This window comes from Urocampus carinirostris, chromosome 2 (genome assembly GCF_059441175.1).
Source record: "Urocampus carinirostris isolate Australia breed hairy pipefish chromosome 2, RoL_Ucar_1.0, whole genome shotgun sequence".
NCBI classification, from domain to species: Eukaryota; Metazoa; Chordata; class Actinopteri; order Syngnathiformes; family Syngnathidae; genus Urocampus; species Urocampus carinirostris.
Window position 1 is genome coordinate 5,155,015 of NC_142350.1, and position 13,812 is coordinate 5,168,826.

The 13,812-nt window shown below is 41.7% G+C and overlaps 1 protein-coding gene across 3 annotated transcripts in view; it reads right to left on the reverse strand.

Moving 5' to 3' along the window:
* Positions 1-855: 855 nt before the first annotated feature.
* clasp2 (cytoplasmic linker associated protein 2) overlaps positions 856-13,812 on the reverse strand; it is a 77,609-nt gene continuing 64,652 nt past the window's right edge. For 2 of the 3 annotated variants that reach the window (XM_088328504.1, XM_088328506.1), the window contains 13 exons: positions 13,014-13,105; positions 12,875-12,938; positions 10,528-10,691; positions 10,377-10,455; positions 8,820-8,963; positions 8,620-8,763; positions 8,442-8,548; positions 7,239-7,558; positions 6,953-7,146; positions 6,224-6,352; positions 5,943-6,149; positions 1,629-1,745; positions 856-1,548 (listed from right to left, as the gene is read on the reverse strand). In XM_088328504.1, the coding sequence (XP_088184630.1) occupies positions 1,471-1,548; positions 1,629-1,745; positions 5,943-6,149; positions 6,224-6,352; positions 6,953-7,146; positions 7,239-7,558; positions 8,442-8,548; positions 8,620-8,763; positions 8,820-8,963; positions 10,377-10,455; positions 10,528-10,691; positions 12,875-12,938; positions 13,014-13,105 (1,839 nt within the window). In that variant the 3' untranslated portion in view covers positions 856-1,470. Of the gene's footprint in view, positions 1,549-1,628; positions 1,746-5,942; positions 6,150-6,223; positions 6,353-6,952; positions 7,147-7,238; positions 7,559-8,441; positions 8,549-8,619; positions 8,764-8,819; positions 8,964-10,376; positions 10,456-10,527; positions 10,692-11,202; positions 11,206-11,402; positions 11,463-12,874; positions 12,939-13,013; positions 13,106-13,812 lie in introns of all 3 variants that reach the window. The other variant, XM_088328505.1, reaches the window with a different exon arrangement.

A 13,812-nucleotide genomic window follows, 5' to 3' on the forward strand; every position in this document is an offset into this window, starting at 1 on the left:
TTTTTGAGTACCCGAAATATGAGAAGTTACCTCACGAGAATGCCTGTCTGCAATGTCAGAGCATCTGGAAGATACTGATATGTGATTGGATTAACTTCCTTCTCAATGACTTTCTCTCGGTGCGTGTTGTTACAAAAAATACTATATTGTTTCGCACTGTATTTGCTATGGGTCCCTTTACCTGCAGTGATGCTAAACGGGGAAGAAAAGAGATGACATGGTAACGAAGCTTGTGATGGTCAAGAAATGCGAAAAAAGGCTTAGGAATGTTACTGTCGCCAGGAAAGGTCATAACCGATTAACGTTTTCAATCACTTTTAATTTGAATCTCCTCCCCCTCTGCATCCACCATACCAGCTCACGTCACATCACATAAAAAGCATGTGCCTTTGCATGTATAATTATTTATGTTTTAAATAAATAAAAACATGGCAAAGCAGAGTAACCATATGACGGAAGGGGGGAGCACATAGTCGTTAATGCAGACACTAGCTGCATTAGTCAATAACATCGATTTGAGTGCCAAACTCCACTTTAAACATGAGCATTTTCAAAGTTAGTGATAATCATTTCGCAGCTAATGCCAGTTTCACGGGCCTTAGCAACAAGCATAGTCTAATTTCAGCTTCAACTCATAGGCCTCCGCAGAGTGGCTGTAGAAGGAAACAGTGGAAAAGGGTGCCAAATGCCTTAATGACCGAATGCAGCGACGCTGGCTTGCTTGACCACGATTGCTAATGCAAGCATAGTGAATATGGCTGTGAGCTCTTAATGCTAGTGTCAAGATCAAAACCAACAACCCTGAAAGAAAAAATATGTGAATCTGGTGTAATTTCAGAATAAAATCAAGTGAGCATCTGTACAAGTTCTTTATTGTGTTTTAAGCACGGCTTTGTAAATGCACAGGACGTCAGAAAGACGCGAGACAACAAACAAGACGGTTACAGGACTGCCAAAAAAAAAAAAAAAAAAAAAGAGCTAACATTACATGTTTGATCCTGCAGAAAAAAAAAACATTTTAACCTTCGGAGAAAGGCTTGCTATCTGCTGTCTAGTCTAAAGAGAACTAGGCTTCAACTGACAGGGGAGGGATGGTGACAACAAATGTCCACACCCCCTAGATGAGTATTTGGGATATTACTTTTGTTTTAAAGAAGATAGATATCCACTATGCTGTCTTTCTGAAAGGCGCGGACATTTTGTTCACATTCATAAAAAAAAAAACAAAAAAAACAAAACAAAAAAAAAAACTGTTGAGATGTTCTTAAGTATTAAAATAACCCCAAAAATGGAATTGCGAGTCGTGCGTAGACGAGCATGTCTGCCTGTGTACCGTTTATGCTTTTTATCATCTTTTGGACTCAATTCTAACATAAAAAAGCGCCGACTGATCCTTCGGGCCGAGAGAAAAGGGACGGACATTTTCTTCCTCATCCTTAACTGGCCACAAGAGGGCGCCGCTGCTGCCCCCTATAGGCCATCCGTGGATGGCTCGCTGCCACTGGAGCCCGACTGAGCCCGTTTAATGTACAAGTTCAGCAGCTTCAACTGAAAGCACAATAAACACAAACGGTTTTGCACTTTTATCTGGTCCCGTTGAAGGTTAAAAATCTTTATTTTGGTCTCACCTTGCTTCCCGACAGCTGGCTGAGATGCGGCTTAAGGTCCTCGCCGATGACGGCGTAGATGGCCACCAAACAAAAGACGCAAGCTTTCCTCACGCTGCTCTCAGAGTTGTCGTAACCCTGTCCATCAAAGATTTGATTTTTTTTTAAAGTGGAAGCGCATCAGAATACACCGAGGATTCCTACAGCTTAAGACAAGTTAAATTCAAGACTTATGACTTAAAAACCTTTAAAATGCCTTTTGAAATAAATTTGAGACCAAGTAGAAAACAATACTCGTTTGAAACAAAAAAAAAAACATTAATTAGGGGCAATTTTAGACAAATGTATATTTTCATTTATTTTTCAAAACACATTTTGGTCTAGTTAAAATATGTCCATCTAAAAAAACAGCACAATCCAAAGTTGCTGACGTGAAAAACTACAAATAAAAAGGATGCTTACATTATATCATGGTTCCTCAGTGAAAACTGGCAGATAACTACTAATTCCGAAGAACCTTTCTGCTACAATCATGAAGCATTTTTATCATGATGCATGAAAAATGACTTACTTGATATTTCAATCTAAACCTAATTCATGTATAAGCATTTTTAAGACTTTCAAAAATTGGATTTAAGACATTTTAAAGCAAATTAAGGCTTTATTCTTAGAATAATGAATTCAATGACATTTATAACTTTTCAAGGATCCGCAGGAATGCTGTCACCACAAAAGGTAGTCAGAGAAAGACACAACAGAAGCCTAAAGGATACCGCTAGGCAAAATTACGAGGCATACTTCCATATTACCATGAAACAAATGACATTATATCTTTATGAATACCCGTCAGTGACAATAAAAGCCAGAGCAAGCTGAATACACCCAGACTGGCTAGAAGCTGCAAACATTAGCGGCTAGCCAGATAAGCTACATAAAAGCCCAGTGAAAGATTGCAACAGCAAATATTATTCAAATGAAGCAATTAACAAAAGCAGCTAGCAGCAAACCATACCCTGCAGCCAATTGGCTGACATGAGTGGCTAAAAAAAGAAAAACCGTAAATAAGTGGCAGATGCCTGAATCGCAGAACTTGGCGACTTTAGCCTGTATGACTAACTGTGGAAGATGAATAACACAGAAGAACAAAGCAGTAAGAGCAAACAATAACAAGAGCGGGTAGCAGCAAGCCACAACCTTAAACCAAGTGGCTAACAGGAGTGGCTAGAGAAAGAAACAATGGGGAAAAGCACTAAAAGCCTAAACCACGAAACTTGGCGACTTGACACAGAACGATAGAGCCATAGTGTTTAGTCAAAGGGTTAAAGTTTGTGGCTAAAGAAGAAAAATTTGGAAAACAGTTCTAGTTGCCTGAATCACAGAACTCACCGATGTTTGCTTGCATGAGTAGTTGTGTAAGGCAAGAGACACCAACGGAATAAGCGGGAAGAGCAAATAAGAAGAACAGCAACTAACAGCAAACTATAGCCTGCAGCCAATTGGCTAACAGGAGAGACTGTGGGGGAAAAAGTGAAAAATGCAGAAATTCATAGATTTTGGCAGTTTTCTTGCATGAGCAGCTGTGTGAGGCAAGTCAACAAGGAAGGACAATGCAGGAAGCACAAAATAACAAAAAAAAAAAAACAAAAGCGGCTAGTGCAGACATGGGCAAACTCCGACCTGCCAAACATCTTCCAGTTATATCAAATATTATCCCGGCATATTTCCCCTGTAATGCCCACATTTCCCCAATAGATGGCGAGCTTGAGTATTTGCCCCCTTTTCTTCGTTCTTAAGCTTTTCCCAGAAGAAGCACTCTCCTTCTCTGTTTCTACGGTAAAGTTTTCTCCCTTCTAAAAACAAACATGAGTTTATCAAAGAAAAGAAAAGTCGACAGTGAGTGCCGAGTGTTTAAAACAGAATGGACAACAAAATATTTTTTTAAAGAAGTCCGATCAAAGGCTGTATGCATGATATGTCAAGAAAGTGTCGCGGTTTTTAAGGAGTACAATATTAGCCGTCACTTTGCTACGAAGCATTCCAATCATGCCAGCAAGCTGTCGGCGCAAGAACGGGGAGCTACAGCTGAGAGAATGGCAGCCAATTTACTGTAGCAGCAATTTTTTTTTCACCGACAAACTGCGCTTCAGGAGTCAACTACCAAGGCAAGCTTTTTGCTGGCAATCAAATTAGCAGCAGCTAGCAAGCCTTTCTCCGAAGGTGAGTTTTTGAAAGACTGCATGGTTGAGACTGCAGGTGTTCTGTGTCCGGAAAGTCGAGGCAATTTCGGAAAAAATCAGTTTGTCACGTCGGACTGTGACTCGCCGTGTGGAACTAATTGATGAACATATAGCTAGCCAGCTAAACAAAAAGGCAGAGTTCTTTCAGTTATATTCACTTGCACTGGATGAAAGTAATGACATGAAAGACACAGCGCAACTCCTAATTTTTATCCGAGGAATAAATGACAGCTTTGAGATAACGGAGGAGTTTTTGACCATGGAGTCCCTGAAGGGAACAACGCGGGGAGAGGACTTATATGACAAGGTGTCTGCTGCAATCGAGAAACATAAACTACCTTGGAGTAAACATGCCAATGTCACGACGGATGGATCACCAAATTTAACAGGAAAAAACATTGGGCTGCTGAAACGAATCCAGAATAAAGTAAAAGAGGAAAACCCTGAACAGGATGTTATTTTCCATCACTGTATCATCCATCAGGAATCACTTTGCAAGTCTGTATTACAGCTTAGTCATGTTGCAAATACAGTAGTAAAACCTGTGAACTTTATACGCGCAAGGGGACTCCAGCATAGTCAGTTCATCACGTTCCTGGAGGAATTTGATGCGGATCATCAGGACTTACTTTAACACTCTCGTGTCCGGTGGTTAAGTTTGGGGAAAGTGTTTCAATGCATTTGGGACCTGAAAGAGGAGATTGGCGCATTTTTAGAGTTCAATGAGAAATCTGACGAATTTCCTGACCTACGAGACCAGAACTGGCTTTGTGATTTTGCGTTTGCTGTGGACATATTTTCACACTTGAATGAGCTGAATGTGAAACTGCAGGGGAAAGATCAGTTTGTGCACGACATGTACAAACATGTTACAGCGTTCAAATCTAAGCTCATTTTATTCTCCAGACAAGTTGCGAACACATCTTTCTCTCATTTCGCCACACTTGACACTCAGAAAGAGGCGACGCGATTTTCAAAGAAATAAGGCAAATCACTGGATGACCTGCACAGAGAATTCAGTAGCCGGTTCTCTGATTTTGAAAACATTGATGAGTCACTTCAGCTCGTGTCTTGTCCCTTCTCACAAGACCCGGAAACAGTACCACATGAGGTGCAATTGGAACTGATCGATCTTCAGTCTGACGCCAGCTTGAAGGAAAAGTTCAACACTCTTAAACTTAACGACTTTTATGCTTCACTGAATGAAGCCACCTTTCCAAACCTACGAAGGACGGCACAGAAGATGCTGGCCTTGTTTGGCTCGACCTATGCATGTGAGCAGACATTAAGTGTTATGAACATGAACAAAGCCCGTCACAGATCCAGGATAACTGACCAACACCTCGGATCTATCCTGAGAATCGCCACCACAAAACTTACTCCAGACTTTGATGCACTGACAAAACAGGGAGATTAACAACAACAATGTTTCCACTGAAACTGATGGTGAATTTTCCTGCTTTGTTTATTCAACTGAAATGTATTTAAATTAATCATTAATCATTAACAGGTCAAATCCTGTATGTAACACTCAATCCATCTATTCTTGGCTCGGCCCCTCTGTCAAATTTTAGAACTCATTGTGTGGCCCTTGAGTCAAAAAGTTTGCCCACCCCTGGGCTAGTGGCAAGCAGTAAATGTCGAACATGAGTGACTAAAGAAAATGACAGTGGTAAAAAGAGGAACGTTCCTGAATCACGGGACTCATAAAAAATCAGTTGCGGAAAAGTGGAAGCAGCAAGCAATAACAATACCGGCAAGCCGTAGCCATCGGCCAAGTGGCTTACATAAGTGGCTAGAGAATTAAACATAGGAAAAAAAACTGTCCGTTAAGTCCTATAAGTAACACTGGATAAAAGCAAGCTTTGCAAAATAGTCATTTGGGTTTCCGTTGTACCAAGATGGTGGCCAAACATATCAGCTTCTTCAATTTGTCTATAAGAATGAAAAATGTCTTACCTTAAATTCATGTTTATGAAACAGTACATGTGTTTGGCTCATGATTTCAATAATAGTATTTTATTTCAAATAATTAAGTATTTTAAACCAATTGCTATTTAAGAAAAGCTGTGGCTTTAAGAAAAGAAATCCAGGTCACCTGTATGAGTCCAGGAACTATTTCAGGCAAGAGTCCACCGAGTCCATCTCGAGGGATCCTCTCCACCACCTTGGTCTGCATCTTGATAGCGGCCAGGTTGACGGGGTAGTCGGCTGACTGAATGATGGGGCACAGGACCTTGATGCACTGCTCTGGGCTGATGGAGAGCGCCAACATGGCCGCCGTCTCCTCGGCCGCCCGCACCACCTGAGAGTAGCCCCCGGAAATCACGAGAGGAGTCATCCCTTTTCTGAGTTGGAACTCTTTTGTTTTCCATTTACCTCCTTGTGGGGGTCCTTATGTGCCTCCAGGGCCTTCATGATGGTGAGCTCAGCATAATTTTTGAACCTCCATGGTTGCTTACTGAGAATCTCCCGCAGGACGCGGAGAGCCAAGGTCCGGATTATAGGCTGAAGAATGAGAAGGAAAAAAAAACATATCTAATTAATTTTTTAGACTATGAGGTGCACCTAAAAACTAAAATTTGCCATAAATCTGAAAAAACATCTTATATTTCGGTGCAAATATAAGCGCATTAATAAATTAAAAATAATGCTAAAATATTTTAGTATTGACACTTAATGTTTAAGTTAAATAAAAAGTCCAGAAAACTGATGATCATAATTATATTTATTTTAAAAAGTATCTACCTAGATGTAAATAAATTTAGAAAAATTATTAGCGCTGTAATTAAACTAATGAACAATATTAAAAGTTTTTTAAAGGTGGTGTCTAACGTCAAAATATTTTACTTCCTGATGCCATTTTCAGGCTCAAATCATCATTGCAGCTCCTTTTCCCCATTAATGGACCTATACTCGAGTGCGACTTATAGTCCGGACAATACGGTATGTAAATTAAAGATTTCAAGTTTGATGTAGTTATGTAAATAATATATAATAAATATGAATGAATGGCCTTTATAAAAGTATAAAGAAATTGGAGGCCTTTTCTTTTCTGAGCAAAACAAATTAAAAAAAGGTAAAAATATTTAGTGTTCTTGTTCTTACCTCCCTGTCGCCCATAGTCTCGAGGAGCAGCAGCAAGATTGTCTTGAAGTGCTCGTCCCAAACTTGCAGCGTGTTGTCGTGGATGAGTTTTAGCAGCTCGCTCAGCGCCGCCTTGCGCTCCTCGACACGCTCGTTGTGATTGGACAGCTCCTTTAGAAGCTCGCCCATAAGCTCTGACTGATCCCGGCTGCCGTCTGCCCACAAGAGATACAGACCAATCACCAACTATAGCTAAGAAAATCCTCAAAAAAGCTCCATAATAACATCATCTTTTCCGTGTTATTACCATCGGCGAGGCGCTCTGAGTTATCGCTGCTGTCTTTGCGCCCGGGCTTGTAAGGCGAGTCGGAGAAAAGCTTGCGGGCCCCCCTGGGGCTGGAGGAGAGCAAGGGCGTGTTGAGCAGTGAGGTCTTGTTATCAAGAGCCGTACGTCCTCCGTCGGTTGGCTCGGGCGCTCGTCCGTCCACGCTGCTTCCACCCTCCTGGAGCTGCTCGTTCATGTCCTCTTGGCTGCGAACGCTGAAGTTCTGGATGGCTTCCGTCACGCCCTTCAGCGAGCTGTAGATGTCTTCAGAGTTCATGTTCTCCGTGTCGTAGTCAAATGCACTGTGATGGCAGGGATGAAAAGTCAAGCCTGGCAGCTGTGATGTTGCGGCCCAGAAATTCATCACTGATCTCTGCCCAGTCTGGGGGCCATTGCCGACAACATAGTTGCAGACTTCTTATTGCCCAGGCCAGAAGCTCATTGACCTAATGCCATTGCACTATTTCTGAGGTACATAAAATTCAGGCCAGTCTGCAAGCACCAACCTACTAAGTCATCAACACAGCCCAGAAAATCATGGGCTGCTTTTTTTTACCCATTGTGGGAGACATCTTATTTCTTCTGCTACTGACATTGCACTATTTTCTGAGGTACATCTACTTAGGCCAGTCTACAAGCATCACCCTTCAGAGAGTCATCAACACAGTCTAGAAAATAATGCGCAGCAACAATTGTTACAATGCACCTATCGTTACAACTTAGGCCAGTCTACAAGCACTACCTGGTATAAATGACCTGCCTATCGTAATATTATTTTTTACTCTTGTTTCTTTCTTTTAAGTCTATCAGGACATGGAGTGCCATGTTTAATCTTTTGTAATTAATGTTCACTAAGTTGTAATAAATGCTAATTAAGACAATTTTAATTCCAATTCTATATAGAAACCGAAATTAAATATTTTACTTATATTTTCACTAATGTCATTGAGACTGACCACAGAGCAACCAATGATTTTCTAAGCTATTTTCCAATGCAAAGTTTTCTGATGCACAAACAACCTAGGCCAGCCTACAAGAACTCCCTGGTAAATATTACCTAATATTAGCTATCCTAATATTCTTTTGAATATGATTTTATCCTCGAGTACGAAGTGCAATCTAAGTTGTAAACAAAGCACTCCACATCATAATCGATGAAAATAAAACTATTCTGTTAAATTCTACCTCGGTGAGGGGGTGTTCTGTGAGGTGTTGGTGGGCGAGGTCAGCGGGCTGGACCAACTGGCCGGAGAACGAGGGGTGTGCCGGGTCAGGGGGCTGCCTATTGTTGCCTGCGGGAGATAACCAAACATTAGCTCAGTGATAGCACAATGTGGCCAAAACTCATGGGACGTGGGATCACCTGAGCCACGTTCCCAGTGTTCTTTAAGTGGTTCTGGAGCAGTTTGGTGGCTCCATCCTGGAAGGTCTTGGGCAATGCTGCCAGCAGCATGGTGAACTCGGGTGTGTTGAGCTGGAAAAGGGCGATCAGCACCGCCTGGGCCGCCTGCCACACCACAAAACATCAACAAAAACTCTTTTAAGCGAAGGGTTCTGTCGCACCTTTCTGACGTCTAAGCTCTTGGGATCGGCGATCCAGGTAATGATGCGTGAGACGGCCAGCCGAGTCTCGCTGGAGTTAACAAAATCAGGAGCTTCCATTTGCAGCGTCAGAGTTTCGATGTAGCGCAGGATGGCCACTTTCACCTGCCGAGACACATAACAGTGCCAAAGTGTAAACATTTAACAGTATGTGCTCCAGTTAGTGTTACCTTTTTTTCATGGCAAGACAACGCACACAACAACAACACACAACATCCTAACCATCTTGAACAACGGTGTCAGTCATATTTCCATTTTATATTGCAGCAATCGGACCAAAAAAAACAATGTCTTTTGGAGGACCTCTGAAAATGGACAAGCTGACCTTAGACAAAACAACTTACTGTGCGAGTAGACATGTAACAAACAAGCTTGTTATTACAGCATTACACTAAAACAGGTGTGGGGCTGAATTTCTTTTTTTTTGTCATTGCCCATATGCTTAATGTTTTAACAAAATCTCCCATTTGTCTGGATGCACAGACTTAAAAGACGTTCTGTTTCTTTGCAGCACTTTTTCTTGGGTCTACTGAAAATGTAATACAATTTAAAGCTGACATGAGCTACATGAGCGGCTAGCTGCCACGTCCACAATGCTAGGATTAGCAGCGAAGATGTGTAAAACTGCCATTAGCTACTCAATTGTTTAGCATTAACTGATAAAATAATACTACAGCGACTAAAGCTCAGCTAGCCACCAAAGCGATGCTATTTGCTTATGCGGCTAGGGGCTGCATTAGCAAAAATATGACCTATATTAGGCCAGAGAATCAAAGCAGACAATTAACATTGTTTTATTTTTTGAGAGCACAATCTTGTTGAAGTCCTTTATGATCTAGTAATGTCATATTGCCACCCCTACTGGAATGTTTCTCAAGTCAGCCTTTTCATTTGTCCCATGTTGATAATGTAATAATCGCAGCTAAGTTTATCTTAAACCTCTTGAGTCGTCTGTGGCTTGACAGATGCCAACCAAATTCCTCCAGTTGGAATATCAAAAGTTTCCCCCTCAAAATATTCCAACGCGGCACTTTTGCTCCCCCCGGAGCGCACTGACCTGGCAGGAGCGACTCCAGGCGGCGGCCTGCTCGTCTAGTGAGCAGGCATGGCGCCGCACCCTTGGGGGGAACAATTTAACCCTGGACCCCGCCCTGCCGCGCCCGCAACATGAGCTCCGCACAGGCTTCAGAAGAGAGAAAGGGAGAGAGGAAAAAGAGCATGACGTCAAGTCAGCGAAAATGTGAGGAGGGAGAGTGGGGTGATCGAAATATTTTTGGAAGCCTTTGGTGTAATCTCAAATTGTCTTAATGAAATTGTTTAAGCGACCCTTCCAGTGGCCACAGAAAAAATTGTTCTAATGATAAAAATAGCATTGCAGAAAGGTAGCAGAAAAGATTTGCGATTAAAAGGAATGCACCGCAGAGCCTGTGACGTTCGCCATGGTAACCACCAGCAGCCCAATCCTCCTGGCTACACATTTTGACAAAATAAAACACAGACAAAAAAAATGTTCTTTACCTTGAGGTTGGGAGTCTGTGTTTGGTCCACAGTGAACCTCATGAGGATGGTGAACTGGAGGTCATTGGGGAAGGACTCGCTGCAGGAGGAGACAATTTATTAAAACTAGCGCAGACGTACTAAATTGTGCTTGGGTACTTCCTCTACTCACCGCGTTACGTCCAGCGCCCTCTGGACCTTGGCTTGCACAGAGCCTAGCAAGTCGGCCCCCATCTTCTTCAGCAGCTGGGTGAGCAACACAAAGAGCCAGTCCTGGAGCTCCTCCTTGTGGACCAGGATGAAGTCAACCAAGGTCTCCAGGAACATGCTGAACACCTGACAACACAGTGAAGGGTGGATTCATTGTCCTGTGGACGTTCAGCAGCAATTTAAGCTTCGCTTTTAAGAAATGTTCAGGGCTACAACATATCTTTAGCTTAGGAACCGGGAGCTATTAATACACTGTGGGTCTCATCAAACCACAAATGCTGTCTTTTGAATGCTTTTATTTCCCTATGGGAATGCTACAGTTGTAGACATTCATTCATAGTGTAAATCCTTGCTCTTGGAAAGCCAGGTACGAGCACACCTAGTAAACTAATGGGAAGGGGCAATGAAGTACACTTTTGGAGCAAACAAGCACAGTACTTGGTCTAATTTGATGAGAAAAATAATTAAATCATTATTTCGTGTCAATGGGGAAATTAAGTCTATTTCCATCATGAAGTAGCTGGTAAAATCTTGCAATGCATGTATGCGAGGGGATTTGTTTGTTTTCAGGCATGAAAACAATCCATTCCGTTTGCTCTACAAACCAATATTCCGTTTTTAATCGGCACTGACTTACTCTCTGCGGAGTTCCAAAATAGCAGGAGGAAGAGCAGGTGCATAGAGGAGACACACAAGACAAAACGCTGGTTAGATTTCAAGAGAGAAAACTTTGTGGACTCGAACGTCTGAAATTGTGACGCTTTGCTTGGAAGAGCTGCGAGAAGGAGCCACAAAGAAAATGGGAATGAGGTGGGCAGGGGAGGTGGGATGCGGTACCTTGAAGGAGGCTGAGCTTATACCGGATTCTGCTGTGCCGTACACCCTCCCGGAGTCTCGCTGAAATTCATTGAAATCATCACAAGATTGAAAAAAATCATATGGGGAAAAAAAGGAGGCAGGGCTGGAAGAAAGACCCATTCGGGTTAGATAGAGCGCACTGCGCAGTGAAGCTGGTTAAAAAATTAAAGGCAGCCTGGGTAGTTTTGCGGAATTGAGAATGAGGACAAAGAAGCAACCAACGTCGGTTTGTCGGAGGTGAAGCGGACACTCATTCCGTTAGGAAACTCTGCATGCCTCTTATGTGTGTTTGTGTCCTCGTCATGCATCTTTTGTGAATTAAAAAAAAATCACTTTCGGAGGAAAAAATATACTGTATCGTCTGTTTTAATCGGGTAAATGCTAAATCATGCTTGGGAAAACTACGGCTTTTGAATGCGTTCTGCCAAATAAAGTATAATTAATATATTTTTTTCCTTTTGTAGCTTGGCCCACATTTCTCCAAAAGATGGTGCACTCAGACCAAATTAAAAGTTTTGGCAGGATACCAGCCGTTCACAGCCTTACATGACTAGAACTAGTGAATATTCAGCGCATTGAAACAATAGTACCGTCAAAATTTCTCTTTTTAGTTTTGTTTTTAATCGGTTTCAAATTGACAATCAAGCCCTACATAAAAAATGTTTAGATAAGGAAAATGAAAGGGGGACAGTGCACCAACGAGATTGGACAGGTGACAGAACGACCATGACAGAAATTCGCAGCTGCGATGCAAGTTTTTTTTAAACTAGTGCTTATTATTGGTGACACACAAGCTTGGTCCCCGTTGGATACATTTAACGAGCTGATAAATAAGTTGTGCTTATTTCTTGATAAAAGTCACTATGTCACATTTCTAGCACACACAAGCCTGGAGTTCCCCCCTTTTGAATTTCACCCAAACCCCCCCAAAAATATTCTTTATAAAGCATCTTAGCTGCACATTAGTTTACTGCGGTCAAGACCACTATATCATAGCTACATTTTGTATTTAAATTTATTAAATGCATTTTATTTTAAGTCAAAAAACAACACACCAAGTGTTTTGCTGCAACACAATTATTGAAATTTAGAGCTTAAAATTACATATTAAATCATTTTAATATAATTCATACTATTTCAAAACCAATTTCACGACATGAATCGGATCCAGACTGTATCTGCAGATAATTATAATCAAATCAATCATTATTTTTCTCCTGGTTTTGCCCCTGTGCAAAATTTTACAACCAATGAGGTCCGCAAATCGAAAAGTTTGTCTTCCTAGATATGTGGGGAATTTTCACAAAGTGCTGGTGTTGTGTCGCCTCTTTTCGGTAAGGCAGAATCCGGTAAAGCAAGAAATGGTGGGGTAAAAAGATGGAATTGTGAAGAACTCTAGAAAAAAAACGTGTTTGTGTTTTGGTGACATGCATGCTGCATGCAAGCCATACCTTGCTATGCGGGTCTGCAAACATGCGAGTGAAGATCTCGCACAGCCTCTTCAACTCTACACGGCTGAAAATGACAACTCCAGATATGTTAAAACACTTGTGAGAGAAAACAGGTCTAGTTTTAAGTAATTGCATGCACCTGAGGGTGCGCTGGTTCTTTAATAGAGCCTGGAGGCCCAGTAGTCCCTCCTTCCTTTCAGACCAGTTGGCACTGGCGCAGCGGTTCAGCACCTGGACAGAGCACAACACGAATTTTGTCCACTAACACACAGACAAAGAACAGAGGTAAGATTTGGCCTAAAAAAATATCCAGCCCGACCTGTCCCAGGCCTACAGGTATTGAAGCCGACCCCAGCCCAAACCCGATCAATTTTACTACATTTGCAGGGCCGAACCTGAAAACCCCCCGAAGTTTCTTATTCTTGAGGATTCGGGAGAAGTTATTTATATGATTAAAAAAAATAAAGCCTGCCTTTTGCAACGAAATCAAAGTTAAACAAGACTGTATAAACATTTACATCTTTTATATCTTTGTATCTGCATAGGTTACATTAATCTACAATCTTAGAGAATTGACGGAATTTTTTTTAAAGTCAATGGGAAAATTTTGAGACTGTATGTAAGTTTAAATGGATGAAAATTGGGCTATAAACCACAGCATCAATACGTCCTTAGGATTTTAGTGTGGCACTTCAAAAGAAAGAGAGAGACAAAAAAGAGCAATGATAGGTGTATAATAGACCGAGAGAGGAAGGAGTTATTTGAATTGACATTGCAAAAGTTTATCATGATACGTTTTGTACTGAGGCGACTTCTCTCTCTCTCTTTTTTTTTTTTGCGGAGCATGGTCACACGTGGCCAAAACTACTCACGGCCTCCAAACGCCTCAGGATGCTGTCCTTTGGGCATAGCAACATCACAATGAGTTGTGTTAAAAT